General features: G+C 39.0%; 1 protein-coding gene across 3 annotated transcripts in view; it reads left to right on the top strand.

Annotated features, from left to right (window-relative positions):
* nup214 (nucleoporin 214) overlaps positions 1–22,671 on the top strand; it is a 122,568-nt gene that overhangs the window by 33,275 nt on the left and 66,622 nt on the right. For all 3 annotated transcript variants that reach the window (XM_028793027.2, XM_051932280.1, XM_028793029.2), the window contains exons 15-22: positions 2,825–2,902; positions 6,274–6,423; positions 6,712–6,870; positions 8,213–8,316; positions 10,046–10,222; positions 10,637–10,722; positions 11,306–11,389; positions 20,220–20,471. In XM_028793027.2, the coding sequence (XP_028648860.1) occupies positions 2,825–2,902; positions 6,274–6,423; positions 6,712–6,870; positions 8,213–8,316; positions 10,046–10,222; positions 10,637–10,722; positions 11,306–11,389; positions 20,220–20,471 (1,090 nt within the window). The remainder of the gene's footprint in view (positions 1–2,824; positions 2,903–6,273; positions 6,424–6,711; positions 6,871–8,212; positions 8,317–10,045; positions 10,223–10,636; positions 10,723–11,305; positions 11,390–20,219; positions 20,472–22,671) is intronic.

Below are 22,671 nucleotides of genomic sequence, written 5' to 3'. Positions count from 1 at the left end.
TATACACTAAAACCAATAAATTAAATTTTATTAAGACAGATGTCAAGCAGATGCACCGTTTTATTAAACAGATAAATTAGGACAAATGTTTAAGCAAGGAGATGGTTAAGGAACATGTTTAAAAATATATTGCATTCAATACAAGACAGGTTTATCAGAAAATGTGGAACGACTATGAAATGTAAAAGGACTCCTAGAAGTTCAATAAGGAGATTAAAAGAATTTGTAAAAGAAAAAGTAGCCAGACAGCATGTACAAGACAGATTACCCCAGTACTAACTGCAGGGCTTATGAGCATTTGAGGGCTGCTGTGAATCTGGATATTAGGAAAGCTTAAAGGCAGCTGGAGCAAACATTCTGCAGAAAATTGAAAAGTTGACCCAAGTAGGTTCTCTCAATATTATTCTAGTAATAGAGCGGTGAAAGAGGAGGTGAAGTGTTTTGAAACAGTAAGTTTGAAATAAAATATATGATAAAGGAAAACCAATTGCTTTCAATTCATATTTTTTCTTGGGTTTTCATGCGAGGTTAAGTCGATAACGTTCTAATTTCTACAGGGACTGTTAAGATGACATTAAAAGATTGGAATTTAAAATTGAGAGATAAGTGCTACTCCAATTTAAAGAGACCAAAATCATATGACTTGCCAGAGCTACATAATTATGCGCTCTAAGATAAATTCTAAGTTATAGATTTGCATATATAAAGAGATAATGCACATTTGTGAAAAATCCACTGAAGAATTTGCTAAAGATTGCACTCTTGTTGCTGTCTCTGGCCAGTCAGATTAACTATAGACCACTAAAAAATGATTAAAGAAAAGATTGAACAATAGCTGTAAAGAAGAGTGTTTAGATCAATGATTCTTAATCTTTATTGAGTCACGAACCCCTTTAAGAATCAGATGAAAGACATGGACCCCCTTCCCCAGAAATATTCACATCAACACAACTTTGAATGCAATGAATATAATGTACTTTATTTATCGAGATTGTATTGTTTCATACAACAACATTTATTTATATAGCACATTTTCATACAAACAGTGTAGCTCAAAGTGCTTTACATGATAAAGAAAGAGAAAAAGTACAAAATAAATAATTAAAATTAGGGAACACTAACATAGAATAAAAGTAAGGTCCGATGGCCAGGAAGGACCGAGAAAACAAAAAAAACCTTTAGACGGACATTAATTAATTATATGTTAATTAAACATATATATGATGTACACAAACTATTTTTAAACTTTAAAGTAAACAATCTAAAAAATGCTCCTTTTTATGCAAAAAGTAATGGCCACTTATTATAATTATGAAATACAATCCTCTTGTGCAAATTAAAACAGATCTACTACGACGACATTTTCTATTAGCATTGCTACTACATCTACTCTAAATCAACTGTACAAGGGCTGTATAATGAATATAAATGTTAAATTTTTTCTGACCCTCCTGGACCCCCTGAAACCCTAGAGGGTCCACGGACCTCAGATTAAGAACCCCAGGTTTAGATGAAGGAGATTATGTATCACTAATTTGACACTATGTCCAAGAAGCAACAAAAGCATTTGATCAGAACAATGCGTCTCAGTCATTTGTCTTAAATTTTTAAATTAAGATGTAATTACGACATGATAGACTATTGATCAAACTGAAAACTGGGAGCTGTTTCAAAATTGGCTCAAACACAGAAAGGGTTATTTTATGTGTGTGAGTTCCTCCATATTGGGTAATGTTAAAAGTATTGACTGTCAAGCATCAATGCGCTTTTTAATTTGTATAATTGATCTTAATAAGTTTTCAGGTAACACTAAATGAGGATTATTGGCTAATACCCTAGAGCTGTGGTTCCCAACCTTTTTTGTGCCCCCCACCCCTATGTTCACAACCCCTACAAAGCTAATACAACACAACATTTGAAAATGAAGAAGTAAAATTTCTCATTTTTGAACCATACAGTGCATCCGGAAAGTATTCGCAGCGCATCACTTTTTCCACATTTTGTTATGTTATAGACTTATTCCAAAATGGATTAAATTCATTTTTTTCCTCAGAATTCTACACACAACACCCCATAATGACAACGTGAAAAAAGTTTACTTGAGGTTTTTACAAATTTATTAAAAATAAAAAAATTGAGAAAGCACTTGTACGTAAGTATTCACAGCCTTTGCCATGAAGCTCAAAATTGAGCTCAGGTGTATCCTGTTTCCCCTGATCATCCTTGAGATGTTTCTGCAGCTTCATTGGAGTCCACCTGTGGTAAATTCAGTTGATTGGACATGATTTGGAAAGGCACACACCTGTCTATATAAGGTCCCACAGTTGACAGTTCATGTCAGAGCACAAACCAAGCATGAAGTCAAAGGAATTGTCTGTAGACCTCCGAGACAGGATTGTCTCGAGGCACAAATCTGGGGAAGGTTACAGAAAAGTTTCTGCTGCTTTGAAGGTCCCAATGAACCTTAATGAATGCTCCACCCACAGCAAGGAACATGAGTAGAACATGTAATTCTGTGGCTCGTTGCCAGGTGACAATTGAGCATGCAATGCTGGATTCTTCTCAGATCAGAGGTATTAACTAATAAATGACCTTCAAACAAGTGCATGTAAGTTATTCAGTTACCAAGACGTGGTGTAGATAGTATTGCTTTGAGGACTTTCACATTCTTATGTTTTAATTGTACTTTGAATTTGGGGTTAATGCATAGTTTAAAATGTGAATTGTGGTACAGTCTTCCAACCCAATTTGCAATCTTGTGTGGGGTTTTTTTTTTTTTTTTGTGGTTAGTGTTCACATTTTTCTTATACTTTTTCTCCTTCAGCCTCCTGCTCCTGATTTGGAAAAGCAGCTACAACAAGGAAAAGATTCAAACCCAATCATGGCTAGCATAATGGAGGAGGTGAGAGTGCCAAGGTTTACTAACTTCGAGAGATCTTATTTTATACTCCCTTCAGGTGATATTTTAATTATCAAGTATTACATGAAAAAGCTGTATGTTGGAACAGTGGGTAGCAATGACACCTCATGAATCTGGTATTTGATTCCCACACCCATTCATTATCCATGTGGAGTTTGCATGTTCTCTGTGTACCTCAATAGACTTTCTTCTAGGTACTTGGGATTCACAAACGTTCTCAAAGACTTGTTAGTTAGGTTGATTGGGGTTTCCAAATTGGTCTAGTTTGAGTGCACTGGTGCCTGCTTAATAGCTGTTTCCCGCCTTATACCCAGGGCTAGTTACACCTCCCTGTGATTCTGAATTGGATTAATTCTTTTAGGGCTAATTATTTTTCTTTTCTCCCAAGGCTGTATATTTAATAAAAAAAAAAAAACCTTCGGGTTTCTAAAAAGCACACAAAGCAATAGTTTCACACATACATTAAATCAACATAAAATATTTATCCATCCATCCATTATCCAACCCGCTATATCCTAACTACAGGGTCACCGTGGTCTGCTGGAGCCAATCCCAGCCAACACAGGGCGCAAGGCAAGAAACAAACCCCGTCCACTGTAGGGTGCGCACACACACCAAGCACCCGCTAGGGACAATTTAGAATCGCCAATGCATCTAACCTGCATGTCTGTGGACTGTGGGAGGAAACCGGAGTACCAGGAGGAAACCCACGCAGACACGGAGAGAACATGCAAACTCCACGCAGGGAGCAAACCTGGGTCTCCTAACTGTGAGGCAGCAGCACTACCCACTGCGCCACCGTGCCTCCCTAAAATTATTTATTTATTTATAACAAATTTCACTGTGTTTTATGTTCCCTTAGCCTCTACCATAAGTAAATTCACATACTTATTACATACAGTACTTGTTTGTCTTATCACTCATAAGCTGAATGGCACTATCTGGGGAAAAAAAATGCTACCTGTCTTTTATTTTCAAATAGCCATTGCCCGTGGCTACAACATTTAGTTTTATTTATACTGTGCTCCATTTTTCATCACTGCACCTCCTGTTTTTTTTCCATTCAGCCTGATGAAACCAGTCCAACATTTAAAATAGTATCTGAAAAGAGGTGTAAGCCCGTTCTCCACAGTACCAACCTCACCATAACTCGATAGTCAGCCCAGGTCTGAATGCTTTTCATCTTACTTTAATCCTCGCTCCAGATCTTCGCTTCTTCCATCTCCAGACAAGCTTGTAACTTTTATCCTTGCTCCAGATATTCGTCCTTTTGCCCCATTTCATTTGCGATCAAGCAGCTCTTCCGACAGGGAGTAACAGGGCTGTTTATACGGCAATGATTGCTGTGCTTGTGACATTTCTCAAATTTGCAGCTTGTATGAGAGGCGGGCCGATGCACAGTACTGCTTTGACAGCAGCATCTCTTCAGTTTTATTTAAAAATATATGGTAACAAGCCAGAGGCCAAATCTTAACATTGCTAATTAATAACATTAATTACAACTGTTAATAATTCTAAATAATTTTTATAAAGGGAAAGGGAACCTCTATAAAGGCTGTCGCGTGGCACGACACCCAGAAGCAGATATTAGTGACTGCACTCAGCAAGTCGGACATACACTACGACAAAGTCGGGTAATGTAACCTTGGCTTAAATTTTGTTTCTCTCCAAGATCCCACTACTAAGACAGTTAATTCAAGCAGATTCAAAACTGATTGTAACCGGTGAACTCTGTTGGTATGGAAAAAGGGAATATATTTTAACTCCAATTTGGTTTCTGCTGTTTTGTGGTTTGGAATTATTTTGGTAACATGATGAACCAGACAGTAAAGCAGTAGTAAGGCAAATATAACTTTACTTACATGTTTTTACAGTTAGGGTTTTTTTTCCAGCTATCCATCCATCCATTATCCTAACTACAGGGTCACAGGGGTCTGCTGGAGCCAATCCCAGCCAACACAGGGCGCAAGGCAGGAAACAAACCCTGGGCAGGGCGCCAGCCCACCGCAGGGCACACATACACACACCAAACACACACTAGGGCCAATTTAGAATCGCCAATGCACCTAACCTGCATGTCTTTGGACTGTGGGAGGAAACCGGAGTACCCGGAGGAAACCCACGCAGACATGAAGAGCCTGCAAACTCCACGCAGGGAGGACCCGGGAAGCGAACCCAGGTCTCCTAACTGTGAGGCAGCAGCGCTACCCACTGTACCACCGTGCTGCCCTGTTTTTTTTCCAGCTAATTGGGACTTAATTTTTATAGACCTATTTGCATATTGGCATAAAAACAATTTTAGTTTTATGTCACCAAACATAACTGTGTTTCATCACAAGTTAAGCTGAGCTTAGTTAATATTGTTAACTCCCAATCCCCACTGTTATTAACCCAGACTCTTACCTTTCAATTACTTGAATTTAGTGGTGGATATATTTTGTAGGCAGTATAAGTTGTTGTTTCTTCTCATTAAAATTTTTGCTTACCCTGCTGAACCTGTTTGGTTTCCCTCCTTGACTAAATAAGTGCCCTCTTAGACTTATTTTCTTTCATTTCTCTGAATAGATATTTGCTGCATATGTACATTCTTCTACTCATTGATGTCTCTTCCTGCAGATTTTACCTATCATTGCATTCAGTAAAAGAAAGTGTTCTTTAATTGTTAATAAAATAGTTTTTATATTATTATATTCATATTGCATATTAAAGGAGTAAAATATATGCCAAAAACACTTCAGTAATTTGAGTTTATGGTGAATCTACCAGTTAAGAATCAATAATTAATTAATAATCAGTAATAATATACCCATTTCAAAGTAATCATAACAAGCAAAATATTAGTAACAGTTATGCAGGAATCCTTTCCATCCCTCCAGCTCTGGATTGCTCAAACTTATTGATCATACATGTATATATTTTTTTATCTCACCATTGATTCTTAATCTAATAGATTTTTGTAACCTTGACATCAGACAGACATATTACATGGTGTGCCCATACTGTGTTTTGTGCCTTTACACATGTATCACAATTTTAAGGTTGTGTTACTTAGTTGGGACTGATTAGTAGCATCACACTTGGTGACCTTGCATGTCACTGGTAAAAGAGTGATAAAGAGTATTTTGAAGAAAATAATATATATAAAAAAAAGTACTTTTTAAAAACCACGCTTATATTAAGTTAAACAGTGTACTAAAAAGTAAAAAATAAGCCATTGCAGGGGCCCACTCATGCATGATACTCACAAATAGCCTATTTTAAATCACTATTTGACATAGCAGGGACTTCTTTGGGGAATAGGGGGGAAATTTATGTGAAGCAGTTGTGATTTAATTGATCTGGTTTCTCTACAGATTGAGCAATTTAAAAATGAACTAAAAGATCTGAAAGAGAGAACAGACAAAGCAAATTTCAAAGTTGGCACATCTGATGAAATGAAAGAGCTAAGGAAGAGAGCAGACGATCTGCATGTCTTTATCTTGGAGATCAAAGAAACCACAGAGGTATATTTACATTTTATTGTTTACTAATTAAGAATTCAAACTGACTGTGACAAACTGTTTGGAGAGAATGTATTTTCAGATGTGTATGCAAAGAACTTTAGTATAAAAAAAAAAATTCTGTAATATAAAAATATTTGGTGCACCTCATTTGGAGTCATGGGAAATGAGGCTAAACACCAAAGAGAGAAAAAAACCTTTCCAGAAGCCATAAAGTCAAAAATGTGTTCTTTTACTAAATGTTAACATCAAATTGCTAAACTACTTCCACATACACCTTTTATTTTCCAGTCCCTGCACGGAGATATTGGAACATTAAAGACTACAATGTTGGAAGGATTTGCAAGTGCAGAGGAGGCAAAAGGAAGAAATGAACGGAATAAAGACCACAGTTACCAACAACTGCTATACAAAAAACCCCTGGACCCAAGAAGTGATTCACAACTTAAGGTGTGTGTGTATATATATATATATATATATATATATATATATATATATATATATATATATATATATATATATATATATAGTATATTTTTGAAATGTGGTTAACTACTGCCAAGGATGCTCATCAAAATATAACTTAATATGCATAAAATTCTTAAATTTGCTGAATCCAGTTCAGTGTTCTGGAGCCATAGCTTATCCTGGCAGTACTGAGTGCAAGTCTCAATTCATCACCAGAGAGATGGGTCTGTTAGAGGCTTCTCTGTCTAGTTTAGAGTTACATGTTCAGTTAACACGGACGTCTTTGGCTTGTTGGAGGAAACTGAAGTACCCATAAAATGCCCCATACTGACGGCTGGAGAATGAGCAGGCTCTGTCTGCTTTGTGTTGTCTTATATATAAACATCTGCATGTGGAAGTGCGTCTGTCTGTCTGTCCAGCCCAGAAGTGTGAGGCTACAGCATTAAGCTGAAAGAGCCGGCAAGGCGGCCCCAAGTTAGTATGAGGCTACAGCATGAAACTGAGAGAAAGTGACTCCGTCACCAAGGTGAAACCGCAGACGAAAGACAAACTCGCTTAGCTGCTAATACACAAGCGAGGCAAGCACATCGGCAAAATGAAACCTCCGAGGAGAGAGAAGTTCGCTTAGCCGCTGATAGACAAGGGGGTGCAAGCATGTCCACAAAACGAAACCACCGACCCGGTGATAGATTGTGTCTATCAGCGGGTAAGCGAGTTTGTCTCCGAGTTGTTAACTTGGGGCCGCCTTGCTAGCTCTTCGAGCTTCATTGCTGTATCCTCGCACTTCCGGGCCGGATAAACAGACACACACACACACACACACACAGACGTTTATTTATATATACAATATAATATGCGCATGCCAAACACAAACCATAGGGAACCAGAATATTTGGAACATGCTGAAAAGAATCAATTTTACACATTAAGTACATCTGGCCGAAGTGCTCAACTACCCAAGAGACACATCTGGTAATCAAGTTGAGATGATATTCTCTTTGGTCTGCCAGTCAGTAATTTGTTGAATCATGATTTTGTTTTAAAAGTGGTTAGAAGATGAAGTCCCAAATCAAGAATGTACCTTTCCCATTCTTAATACACTTTTTGCATTGGAAGGAAATATCCTGTGAAGATCACTTGTCCTATCTTTTGTTTGTTTTGTCAAAAACTTTTACAAGTGGAAGAGAACAACCATCAGTAAAACTGAAAGCAAAGTTCAATCAGTTTAGTAATGGTACTTCTTTGAAGTGCTACTTTGTAAGTCTTAATTTTAAAGTGGATAAAGTGCTGTAATTCAAATTAACGCCATTTTTCCCCCCCTCAGAAAATCCGACAGTTGTACCAATATGTAAAGTTTGCAGTGGAGGATGTGAATGATGTACTTGATTCAGAATGGGAAAAACATTTGGAAAAAAAGAAGAAACTAAGGTATTTTAGTGACGGCAACACCTTTTTGGCTTTAACAAGGTTACACCATAACAGACATACTTGTTGCTTCTCTGCATGTTTGCCGTGCCCCTCCTGTGTATCACTCCAATATCTTTGTTTTCAGGAGATGGTGGTGTTGTACTTTTCAGAAATATTACTAGGTTAATATTCAATTTTACATTAAAAAACACATACTCGTTATAAAGTGCAATTAAAAATATTTTTTCCTTCAGTAGTTTTACATGGGGGGATAAGACAATGCTTTTGGAGTTTGCAGGGAAAGCTGGGGAATGATTCATTAGAGCATTCATATATTAATTTTATCAAAATCATATGCTACAAGTAGAATTTTTGATCCATGTCAAAATGTGTAAACATGCAGTACTCATAATCACATTGCTTTGCCATTTTCTTGGAAAAACCAGTCTGAGAATGACTGCCCATTTAAAGTTAGAAGGAAAAATGATGATGTTTTTGGAGTTAGCAGGTTATGCAAACACCAGACAGGATTCAGTTTTCAGTCAAAGTGACCTGTATACTTTGTGACCAACATACAGCCAAATGGTGGGTCCCAGATGGAGCTGTAAGTCGGAACATGACTGTATTTCTAAAGTTGTAAAAAAAAATTAAAAATTTAGAATTAATCACTCCAGACATTTTTTTTTTCTAACTTCATTATAGAAGCTATTTCCTTATCCACTAGTTTCAGCAGTGGAACATTTCCATCAGCCATAGCCACATTTGACATAAATGGAAATGCAAATGCATTTTTTCTCCACATACTACAGTTAAATCAGAAGAAAAGACAAAAGCATCATTTAGGACACTGGGACTATTCAGGTGGCCTGCCCTGACACTTGTGTAGCTTCAAAAAGTGAACACAGTGGTTGGTGGCAGGGGCATGTCTGAAGTTGACCTGCCATTTCTTAATGAGACAGTCAAATCTTTGGCATCCAGATAGAACATTAAAGTTATCTACTGAACATGAGGCATGTCACTTTAATGTTGTATGGTCGTTTCAAGCCGACCTTTCACATTTTAACTACAGGGTAGTAGCTGCAATACAATTGACTGCTAAACGCAGAATTACAATGTCCTTCTGATCTCAATCTGGAAAAGATGGGGACTGCCAGGTGTAAATGTAATTCAGCTAAATTATATATGGATATAATTTATATGTGTAACACCCTTTAAAGCAGGTGTGAGAGAAAACTAACAGTAATTGTTGGCCATATATAACAATAGTTTAGTTTATGTTTTCAATATTGAAGCAATTTTGTTTTGCTTTGAATATTGAGTTTTTTGTTGTAAGTTTGACACCCCTGCTGCAGCTTGATTTTTAAACTATTATATATAATAGGCATCTTGTGGCTCCCTTGGAAATTCACTGGAGTTGCCAAAAGGGCCACGGTCCCCCCCAGTTAAATACTACTATTCTGTAAGGCACTTGGCCTACCTGGATGCCAGTTGCATACATTTTCAAACAGATGTTTTAAATAATTGCACTATACAGAATTAAAAGGTTTTCCTGCCTAAAACTTTACCAGTCTTATACTTTTAGCAGATTCCCTTTTAACTGAATAGTTAGTCAAACCTGTTTTTATCATGATTTTTATTTTGTATTTTTTGTTGAGATCATGTTTTTAGATATGTTCTATTGTTTCTCTTGATTAAATCATTGATTCTGCCACATATTATATCTTCCTTTCTTTTTGGTCTACTGTTTTAGGCGTCTGATTGTTCCTGAGAGAGAATCTTTATTCAGCACTTTAGCCAACCATCGTGACATCATCAACCAAGAGAGGCAAAGACTGTGTATGCTTATGGACAGCTTACAAAAGCTGAGGCTTTACAACAAAACGTCTCAGTGGAATAGTTCCATTGCACCATTGAATACTGATCAAGGGTAAGCCATTCATTCTTTTGAAATTATTGGTGGCAGTTGAATACATATTAATACACTTTTTTTATGAAAATGCACCATAATTTTATTAGCACTGGGTACTTTCTCTCAAATGCTTGTTTTTGTTACATAATATACCGTATATTAGAAATAATTTATGTATTAGTTCTGATGCATCATAGAGTGATTTTTATTACATAGGCATATACTCAGTGTAATTATATTTAGTCAATAATATGCCTCATATGTGTAGTTAAATTTCCCTTGGGTCAAGTAAAGTAGTCTGATATTGACTGTTTTAAAGAATTTGTTTCTTTATGCATTATCCATCTTAATAAATGCTGAGTATGGTCAATTCGTAGATTGACTTATTGAAAATGTCGAAACTTAACTTACACTTTTTTAATCTCTTTACAGTCTTGATACTGAACTAGAAAGTCTACGTGAGGCTTTGCTGAAATCAACTTTGGAAACATCTGCTAAACCTCCATCCAAAACCCCTGGTAGACAATTTTTATATAAAATATAGTAAATCTAGATGCTTTTTATAGCTTGGCACCAACTAACGTAATAGTAAAGAAAGGATCAAACTCATGAGCACTCTTTGAATGCTGTTATAGTTTTACATTGCAAATGCTGTTACCATTGTTCAGTGGAGCACTGAATATTAATGCATTTCTTACAGTATAGTCAGGTCATTATATGGTTTTTGTAACAAATGACAAAGACTTTAGTAATTAGATATGCACCAGCATTACTTGTGTGTAATTACTGTACAATTGTGCGATACTGTCCCCTAAATAGTTGAAGTCTGTATTGGCACTGTTGCATGTCTTTCCAGAGATATTCTTTCTCTCTTTGACGTGTAGCATTGTTTTTGCATTTGTTTAATTTATAAATCAGTTTAATTACTGGCGCAGAGTAGTTAATTTAAAAAAAAAAAGTGATAAAGATCACACAGTAACCTTCTGGTTTAAAGCCCAATGGGCTGGCTGCTAAGACTTATTGCCTGTCTGTAGTACTAGTTTTTTTTTTTTTTCTTCTTAGTAAATGATGTGTGTTGACCCATTTCACCTGTCTTTTCAGAAAAGCTATCACCAGCTAAGCAGAACCAACTAAGAAGTTTTCTTTCAAAAAGGCAAACTCCTCCAGTTCGATCTACTGCGCCAGGTAATACATATGTTCATTTTGTTCAAAAACAGAACTTTTCTTAGAGTCCCCCTTGGGGTCTTCCTCCTTGGACAATCGTGGACATCATCATTGTGGAGGGGGATTGTTTTCCCATCACAGGGCATTCCTCAAAATGTTCGCAACCCTTTCTCATTCTATACTATTGTAATTCACAACTCGGGGTGACCCAAGTTAAGAAACACTGGTTTATATTGTAGGATTGTTATGTGTATAGCTTTACAAATGTCATTAGGCATTTTGTTGGTTCACTTAGTATCATGGAACCTTTGAAACTAATGTGTTAGAAATTAAATTGAATATATCTCTCTATTATAATAAAAAAAATCCTGGGACGAGATGAGACTTTTTAGCCTGACACGAGATGTGGCTTTTTCAGAGAGATATTTTCATGTCCCGCGAGATGAGACTTTGTGCCAAGAGATTTAACCATGCCTGGGGCCAGAAATAAAAGACAAAGAGTAGATGACAAAATAGAATGTTGTAAAGAATTCAAAAACGTTGGCGCGATGCACATGCAGAGCAGGTTACAGATATTCAAAGTACTAAAATTCGAAAGTCTCAAACTGATAGTAAAGATCGCATTAGCGCAAACAAATGGAAATTATTACTTGGTGAAATAACGGAACAGCGGAAAAAAAATCGAATATATTGTTCGGATTTAAACTTTAGGTCGGAGACTTGTATATCGTATCTAATTCGTGTTGCCATCAGGGAAAAGTAGTGTTTCTTCCCAATGAAGAGGCGTATCTGCGAGAATTAAGATTTTGTTGTTTGGTGAAAGTGAAATCCACATACACGAGCAGCAGAGACGTGAAGTGGCTGGTGAGTAGAGCAGTCTGGTGGGGTTGGCAAGCGAAGCGAGCAGGGGGTAAAGCCCCCTAGTATTAAAGAAAGATTAGGACCTCTTTGAGTCGGGAAACAGGCAGGAGGAAGCTTGTCCTTTACCTTTTATTTTCTCTTCAGCAAAAGCTTGAAGAGGGAGCATTCCTGTTACATCATTCTACTGAGGGACAGTGCCCTGGGCAGAGGTTGTCAGCATATGGTCACAGAATACAAGCAAAGAGCTATATTTATGATAACTAAATCTGCATACATATTCATCTAACACTTACTCTGAATGGTTCAAAAGACATGAGGTGTTTTATAACCAGTTTTCATACTACAAAATAAAAGTCTTATTTTACTATATTCTTGATCCTTTCCAATATTTCTTTGTTGTTCACTTGACCTGTTTCTGGTTTTCTATATGCTTGAACAAGTTCTGACATTTATTAACCTTTTATACTTCAAAGATAGGTGCTATATTTTTAATATGTAAAGCATACCAATCAATACACTTTATGCACAGTGACTGTATTATACTGAAATTACTGTGTGATTTATTTTTCTTTCACACTAACATTGGGGTTTATCTTACCAGAGCAATTAATATTCAAATAATGGTTATTTAATGGTTGGGAATGCCTTATCAAGTTCCATAATGACATCATAACTATGATTGATAGTTATTGATTTTTAGAAAAATTAAAATGTAAAATGTGTCCTTTGTTTCAAAGATATTCTACACATAATTTAAATAATAAGACATGATGTTTTTGTAAGCACTTTTGTTTACATGTCATTTTCTATCCCGCTTAATCCAGACAAGAGTCACGGGAAGGGTGGGGGGGTAGGGGGTGATAGAGCCTATCCCAGCTGGCACAAGGTAGGAACAAATCCTGGATAGGTGACAGTACTCGGAGGAAAACCACACAGAAAAGGAGAGAACATGCAGACTTCATGCAGGGAGGGCCCAGGACACAAACCCTGATCTCCTTACTGGCAGGCAGCAGTGCTTCGACTGCACCACCATGCTACCCATTCTGTTTACATGCACAGAAACCTTTTCAGAGTTTAGTTTTCCAAAACATCTAACCAAAAAAAGTAACTTTAAATCTCTTCTTTGAATAATTCAGAGAATTATTCAGAGTACTGACTTACACAATGGTGATTATTGGTGACACATTCAGAACAGGTTAATGCACTTCCACACATTCCCCCACCCTTTACTCATGTAGAGCCACCTTCAAACGAAAGAGAATTCACTTGAAAAGTCATCATTACATTATTTCTGCTGCAGCAGTAGTAAATTTTAAAACTCATTTTCATAGTAGTAAAAGTGGGAAAAAAATATCACCAGATGAGCTGTTTAAACATTTCATTATGTTTTGGATGCTTTAAGCACAGCAGTCAGAAAGTAAACACTTAATGAATTTTTAAGCAGGTAATCAGTTTGTTATATGTTGTTTATAATTAAAACCATGTACATCACTTGGAAATGTTTGTTCATTTAACAGTAGACTTTTCCAACCATATCTCATAAAACCTTTTTCTAATGACAGGATTGTTAGGAGCTTGTGCTTATTCTGGCAACATTGGGCATTTCGCAGAAACCATCCCAGTACTAGCCCCTAAATCAACACTGGGTTCACACCCACATTCTTTATTACTATTGCGGATTACGCTGGCTTGCTTATTTTTGACATGAGAGATCCTACAAAGATGTGAGGAGAAATGTGCAAATTCTTCCCAAACAGCAATGGACTGAGGAATCAAACACGGGTCCCTGGAACTTCGACACAACAGTATTAAACAGTGGACCGCTATTTTCATTTTCACAATGCTTTAATATAGACTCTCTGTCAAGAAGCCGTAGACGCTATATAATGCTTATTTTTAATTATTTTTAATTTTGTTTTTTTTTTTTGTCCTCCCCCAACCTTTTTTGTTTTTTGTGTGTGAATTTCCCCTTGGGGAATAACAAAGTGTCCATCCATCCATCCTGCAGTAGTGTATCAGGGTTGAATCTTTATAAATTATATAAAGCATAAAATTATATTTTATGCAGTTTATGTAGTGGTTTTAGGAAGAAGGTTAAATCTGTCATTTGAATTGTCTGGACCTTCATGTCTATGAGTTAAATACAGAATTTTAATAGTAATATAATTCTATATAATAGTAATTATACATAATTATATTATTATTAAAACCCCGAAGTATGGGGTACCGGACCCCCAGATAAGGTCTGTTCGGTCCCTGTACAACCGGTGTCAGAGCTTGGTCCGCATTGCCGGCAGTAAGTCGAACCCGTTTCCAGTGAGAGTTGGACTCCGCCAGGGCTGCCCTTTGTCACCCATTCTGTTCATAACTTTTATGGACAGAATTTCTAGGCGCAGCCAGGGTGTTGAGGGGGTCCGGTTTGGTGGACTCAGGATTGGGTCACTGCTTTTTGCAGATGATGTTGTCCTGTTTGTTTCATCAGGCCATGATCTTCAGCTCTCTCTGGATCGGTTCGTAGCTGAGTGTGAAGCGGCTGGGATGGGAATCAGCACCTCCAAATCCGAGACCATGGTCCTCGGCCTGAAAAGGGTGGAGTGCCCTCTCAGGGTTAGGAGTGAGATCCTGCCTCAAGTGGAGGAGTTCAAGTATCTCATGGTCTTGTTCACGAGTGAGGGAAGAATGGAGCGTGAGATCGACAGGCGGATCGGTGCGGCATCCGCAGTGATGCGGGCTCTGCATCGGTCTGTCGTGGTGAAAAAGGAGCTGAGCCATAAAGCAAAGCTCTCAATTTACCAGTCGATCTATGTTCCTACCCTCACCTATGGTCATGAGCTATGGGAAGTGACCGAAAGAACGAGATCGCAAATACACGCGGCTGAAATGAGTTTCTTCCACAGGGTGTTTGGGCTCTCCCTTAAAGATAGGGTGAGAAGCTCAGTCATCCAGGAGGAGCTCGGAGTAGAGCCGCTGCTCCTCCGCATCGAGAGGAGTCAGATAAGGTGGCTCGGGCATCTGATCAGGATGCCTCCTGGACACCTCCCTGGTGAGGTGTTCCGGGCACATCCAACCAGGAAGAGGCCTCGGGGAAGACCCAGGACATGCTGGAAGGGACTATGTCTCCCAGCTGGCCTGGGAACGCCCCGGGATTCTCCCGGAAGAGCTAGAAGAAGTGACTGGGGAGAGGGAAGTCTGGGCATCTCTGCCCAAGCTGCTACCCCCGCAACCCAACCTCGGATAAGCGGACGAGGATGGATGGATGGATGGATAATAGTAATTATTTATAGTTCACCTTGTCGAGAGGTTTACTTACATTGGCAGTGACTCTTCCTATAAAGTCAGTAGATGGATTGGGAGAGCATGAGGGGGTCATGAGGTTGCTGGAAAGGGGTGTGTGGTGTCCCCGATATTTCTGCAAAAGGATGAAGGTCCAAGTCTTTAGAGTCCTTGTGCATCCTGTTTGCGAGACTTGGACGCTATCCAGTGACCTGAGACGAAGACTGGGCTCCTTCGGTACTGTCTCCGGAAAATCCTTGAGTACCGCTGGTTTGACTTTGTGTTGCTCAAGGAGTCCCGAATGAGGCACATGACCTGAATTGTGAGGGAGCATCAGTTACGGCACTGCAGCCATGTGGCACATTTCACCGAGGGTAATCCGGCTCATAGGACCCTCATTGTTGGGGACCCGAGTGGCTGGACCAGGCCAAGGAGTCACCCACGTAACACCTGGCTGTGGCAGATAGAGGGTCATTTCCAGAGGGTGGGACTGGACCATTTGTCTACCTTGGGGTTTGCCATCCAGGATCCTGAGCTGTTTCGGTGTGTGATCTTAGGAAAGTGTTATTATTTTCTAGTAACATTTACTTTATTAAGGTGTATAGTTTCTCATAACCCTGAACTGGATTAAGCAGGTTTGTGAAAGTTTTAGTATGTTAGACATACTGTATGGGATATGAATTATTCACTTGCCATGTTTGGGGAGGGAAGGAATACCTGTTTAAAAGAGAATCGGCACACTTCTCATCTGTTTGTTTTATTTTTATGATTTCAAACATTTTTATTGTGGCCACCAGGGATTCAAGTGTGCAGCACATTGGTGAATAATTTTGTTTCCTTTTTGTTTGAGAGAGCAAAGCACATACAATAATACACAGTTCAATCAAAGATACACACACATTAAAAATACAACAATGCAATCATTGTTTTTTTAAAAAAAAAAAAAGAGCACCACTTGACAAAAGAAGGCAAATTTATTTTTTCTCATCAGTATATCACCCTTTCTCACAAGTTAACTTTTTTTTGGTAATAACTGACTATCCTCACTTGACTATTGTTAACTCTGACCCTTCTGATCTTATTCTGGACCTTCTCCAAAGACACAGTTTGGGAAATGTTTAAAGCATTTTTAAGCTCATATGTTTCACATAAATAATATGCTGCATATTGGGAGGGCATCAGAGCTGATCTCTGAGATTTCTACAGTTGATGAAGTTTACGGAAGATAGTGGAGCAATGCACTTTACACCACAAATAGAATTGACCTCTTTGACTATAACAGTAACAAAACAACTCACTTAGAAGTCAACCTTATGTAATACATTTTTTTTTCATAGTATGGAAGTGCCACAACTGAGTCTCTGCAGAGAAAATGGGTAAATTCTCAGCAGTCTGGGTTTGTGGCTTGCCCATTCTTCAGGATGCAGTAAACCCACAGAACTTCACAAAGCCAGTGCTAACCTTGTTTAATTGGAATTCAAAACAACCAGGTGTTAAATGGACTATTTTACAGAGACCTAAAAAGATGATGCCCCGGTGCTAGATAACTTTCTTTTCTACTACTAGGCTGCAAAGTTGTGTACATTGAAACTTTGAAAAAGACTCGGCTGTCATTAATATAGCACTTGTTTGGCTGCCCAGGGTCATGAAGTCATGCTGAAATTCCTATTTCTGTAGCTTTCTTTATGTTCCTGTCCGTCCTAATTGCCATCAATTTGTCAGCAATCCTGTAGTTTAGATAGAGAGAACTTTATTTGTCCCTAAGGGAAATCTGGCTTTTTTCAGAAGCCCTTTCAATAAATAAATAAATAGGTAGATAAATAAATATATATATATACTAGGGGGTTCGCCCCCTGCTCGCTTCACTTGCCTACCCCAAACCCCCCAAGTCACCCCCCCCCAGCCGGCGCTACGCACCAGCCACTTTGCATCTTTGCCGCTCGCATTGTGAAGACAGTCGCTCTTCCGAAACCCCCTCTTAAACAGTGATACAATGGGAGACAAATAGTGTTTTTTTATATCTCCTCTTTGCTCGATCAGTCTCTGGCTTGCTGGTGCTGCCGTGCCATGTGATCTGCACTTTGAACATTTAAAAGCCTGTACAGCAGCTGTCCTACTCTTTGTCGTTTTATTTCCGGACCCAGGTGTTGTTAAATCTCTTGGCACAAAATCTTGTCTCGCATGACACAAGCTCTTGCTATTTTTTAGTTTATAATTTAAAAACGGAATAAGAATCTGAAAATCTAACAACATCACATTAAAGTTTGATAAATTTTGAAAAGAGTGATACCAAACATATATATGTAGGTTTTAAAATAAGCTCGATTTAATGTGTTACAAAAAAGTCATATACAATTGTTGCACAAAATCGTTGCACTTTTAGGCTTAGGATTTTATATATAGAGAGTAGATATAAACACATTTGTGGTCTGAAAACGCATCAGAATAACAAAGGCAAGAAAATTTTAAAAAAAATTTCTGACTTGGCTGTCACAGTCACAGTGAGGCATTATGTAGGCATATTGCTATTGGCATAAAGGAGCCACTGTAGTTTCTTAACACACTTCTGCTGAATGATTTTTGGCTGAAAGTCCTCAGTGTTGGAGTGTAAGACAGAGGATGTGTAGCATTGTTCATAATGGCACTCAGTTTTGCTATAATTCTCTCCTTTGCTGCTACCTGCAGGAGGTCCACAGTGTGTCCTATAACTGATCCTGATCCTTTTAATTATTTTGTTGATTTGGTGGGCCAGCCCAGCACACCACCATGTGGATAATCGCACTGGCCATCACAGATGTGAAGGATGTCACTTCTATTTACCATTCACTTGAGATATGGTATCACTGCAGAACATATTTTAAGACTGATACTCTCTTACCAGCTGTACCAATTCTCAATAACTATATATTCCAGTCTTTTCATTAAATATTAAAGTTGTGGAAGTCACTGGGTATCCCGTCTTTAGATATCTTGATATGGACAATATCTGTATCTCATGATTATAAATTTCTAGCAATATTTATTTATAAATAAGCTGGAAACTTCATAAAAAGTTGTATGCCAGATTTTAATAATTTTCCATCAGTTTGTACTTCTAAAGCAATACTGGTCAGTGTTAATGAAGATATGAGTAGAATTTACCCCTAGATGATCTCCGGGGCAGATGGGAAAAGAATCTCTTGCTTAGAATTTCAGATAAGAAATGAAATTCAGTTATTTATAATACATTCTTTAATTTGTAAAAAGGATGCTGTAATCCACTTAAAAACTTTAGATTGGGCACATACTTTATCTTTAAACCAATCTGAAATGTAACCAGGACAACATCCTAGCCTTGTGTACAGGCAGTCCCTGGGTTACGTACGAGATAGGGACTGTAGGTTTGTTCTTAAGTTGAATTTGTATGTAAGTCGGAACAGGTACATTATTTTAATGACCGACTGTAACCAAGTGCGGTGCCAATGAATGATGGAGTTTCACCTCTCTCTAACCTTTTTATTATTTCTACTTTATTTTCCATGGTGATGGTTTTTCTCTTCTTTACTGTATCACCAGCACTTGCATCAGATTTGTGTTTTAGAGACATTGTTGAAGGGTGAAGACAAAAGGTTAAGATGAGCTCTTCTGCACAGCACTGTACACGCTGTCACAGCAGGAAGGCACCTGTCGTCAGCACGTCTGGTATACTGATGAGAGACAACTTCCTGCTATGTACGTAACAGTACAAGCAGGCTTGCTATTGAGAATGAATGAGGGTGGCGAGAGGTGGGTCACCACCCGCCCACCTCACAGTCGCCTCCACTTGCATACAGTATGCGGCCTGCAGCGTCCGTCCACCAAGAACTAATAGGGTGCAGCCAAAGGCAGGTAGTGAATCGCCCACCACCACCCCCATTCAACAGGCAACCACCCGAGGCACACTACAATGCTGCCCCATTCACCCTCAGTGGCCTCCATTCAACCACAACTGGGTCACCAGCCGCCCACCAAGAACAAACAGGGCAGCCATTCGAGGGACACTGCAAGGCTGTGTGGTGGGTGGGCAGTGAAACCGCCCCCCTCTGCCCCATGCAGCCTCCGTCCAGTCAGGAGCAGTAGCTGCGGCGGCGTAGTGGGCAGGCAGCGAACTGCCCCCCTCCGCCCCATCAAGCCTCCGTCCTGTACACGAGAGGTAGCTGTGGCCCCGGTGACTATGGACCCCGGGTCACCACTTGCCGCGCACCCAGCCGCCCACTGAGAATGAATGGGGTGTGGTCGCCACTGCCGTATTCATCAACCGGAGCCACCTGAGGGACACTACACTACACTGTGTGAGCAGCGAAACTGCCCCCCTCCAGTCCCCGTCCAGCCACCGCTTGCAGCGTCGCCAGGCCAAAGATGGCAGAGCAGCAGTTACTAAGGAGCCTGCGTCGTGTCCCCCAGACAGATGAAGGAGCAGCTGCAGCCCCGTTTGTCAGTCGTATGTTGGATGTCTGTAAGTCTGGGACTACCTGTATTCATGAAAGTCCATAGGTAATGTTAGCTCACTATACTATTTGCTTTTGGGCTGAAGTGTTAATATGACATACACCTGTACATGCTTTTTAGCAATGTATTTTAATTACATTCAAATTATTTTAGTTTAACATTCACTACAGTGAGTTAGTGGCTTAGTGGTTTAATTCAATTAATTTTTTTTCTGTTTTTTTTCCCCCCCCCCCCCCCCAATACTTCAAAGCAAATCTTTCAAGGTCAGCATTTCTCTCACCAAAGTATTTTGAAGACTTGGATGACATCAGCTCCACATCCTCAGTTTCTCAGTCCATCGATCAGGAAGAGCTAGCATCTCTGGAGGAGGAGAAAGTGCAAGTCACACCACCTAAGCACCAGGTTGTCTCTCGTACTCCATCCATCCAACCTGGTGGTATATCTCCCCCTGTCTCTGTGTTTGGAAAATTACAAGTGGGAGGCAGCCCTGCAATTCTTTCAGGTAAGGTGGTTGTATCCAGTATAGGTTTTTTAGGTATAGTGCCTGTAGGTTATAAGTGTAATGCCTGTAGTGTAAGATTATATAGCAACTACTGGAAAAGCCATGAGTCATATTACTGTAATGGAAAATATTGTTTGTGTACATTGTGTGGTGACAAAATATTAAATTTTTGCAACAAGGAGAGAGAGGATTTGTAAGCTTCACGTGGGCACTGCCCAGGTCACTGGAATTTAGGACTTTTGAGTTCTGCAGTACCAGTAATGGTATTTGCCATGCAGTCGATGCTTTGGGGTTAGATCCAGCCCATAAGACTCTTAACTAAATTACATGAGTTTAATAATGGATAGGTGAATGTACACAATTTTATAGTTGCTTTGCACTTGTAAAGCACCATACGTAGATTTTATTTTGTTGAATAAAGTGTTTGTTTTTCCATGATTCTCTAGACCACCATTTTTAAAGAAATTCTTTTCTTTCCATCCACCTGAAGCCTAGTTTATAGTCTTCACACTTGTGCAATAAGCGACACAGTGAAAATGATGACAGATTTGGGGACATGCACCCGTGCACAACTAGCTGTGTATCCAAAATGTTGAATATCAAGGAGAGGCTGATTACCTGGGTGCCAGAGTGATGAACGAAGGGTTGAATATGGCGCGACAGGTCATCAAAATGCAAGAAAAAACATTCAGAAACATTTGAAATGCATCTGCATATCATGTAGGTCAGGCACTCACAAAAATATTACAATCGTGTTACAGTTTATGGATGCCTAGTAAAAAAATCGGGAGTGGTCTTCCCTAGACTTTCTCATATAGTCAGAATATGGGGAAGAATATTTGTGGTATAAACCAAGAGACAATGATTATATTTTTATATTATATCCATTAAAGAACTGTCAACAACAAATCAAATTAATACTATATTGAGCAGTTGTTATATAATCAAATTTAAATAAATCTGACTCTGCAGCTGCATGAGTAAAAGGTAAAGTGGAAATAGCCCAAAAGTTAATAGAAATCTACAGTTAGGTCAATAAATATTTGGACAGAGACAACTGTTTTCTCATTTTGGTTCTGTACATCACCACAATGAATTTTAAATGAAACAATTCAGATGCAGTTGAAGTGGAGACTTTCAGCTTTAATTCAGTGGGGTGAACAAAACGATTGCATAAAAATGTGAGGCAACTAAAGCATTTTTTGAACACAATCCCTTCATTTCAGGGGCTCAAAAGTAATTGGACAAATTAAATAACTGGAAATAAAATGTTCATTTCTAATACTTGGCTGAAAACCCTTTGCTGGCAATGACAGCCTGAAGTCTTGAACTCATGGACATCACCAGATGCTGGGTTTCCTCCTTTTTAATGCTCTGCCAGGCCTTTACTGCAGCGGCTTTCAGTTGCTGTTTGTTTGTGGGCCTTTTTGTCTGAAGTTTAGTCTTCAACAAGTGTAATGCATGCTCAAGTGGGTTAAGATCAGGTGACTGACTTGGCCATTCAAGAATTTTCCACTTCTTTGCTTTAATAAACTCCTGGGTTGCTTTGGCTGTATGTTTTGGGTCATTGTCCATCTGTATCATGAAATGCCGCCCAATCAATTTGACTGCATTTAGCTGGATTTGAGCAGACAGTATGTCTCTGAACACCTCAGAATTCATTCGGCTGCTTCTGTCCTGTGTCACATCATCAATAAACACTAGTGTCCCAGTGCCACTGGCAGCCATGCACGCCCAAGCCATCACACTGCCTCCCTCCACCGTGTTTTACAGATGATGTGCTATGCTTTGGATAATGAGCTGTTCCACGCCTTCTCCATACTTTTTTCTTGCCATCATTCTGGTAGAGGTTGATCTTGGTTTCATCTGTCCAAAGAATGTTTTTCCAGAACTGTGCTGGCTTTTTTAGGTGTTCTTTAGCAAAGTCCAATCTACCCTTTCTATTCTTGAGGCTTATGAGTGGCTTGCACCTTGCAGTGCACCCTCTGTATTTACTTTCATGCAGTCTTCTCTTTAGATGGTAGACTTGGATATCGATACGCCTACCCCCTGGAGAGTGTTGTTCACTTGGTGGGCTGTTGTGAAGGGGTTTCTCTTCACCATGGAAATGATTCTGTGATCATCCACCACTATGTCTTCCATGGACGTCCGGGTCTTTTTGCATTGCTGAGTTCACCAGTGCTTGCTTTCTTTCTCAGGA

This window comes from Erpetoichthys calabaricus, chromosome 9, assembly GCF_900747795.2.
Source record: "Erpetoichthys calabaricus chromosome 9, fErpCal1.3, whole genome shotgun sequence".
Taxonomy (NCBI): domain Eukaryota; kingdom Metazoa; phylum Chordata; class Cladistia; order Polypteriformes; family Polypteridae; genus Erpetoichthys; species Erpetoichthys calabaricus.
Note: the sequence above shows the minus strand (reverse complement) of the source record. Positions and strands in the feature narration are given on the sequence as shown.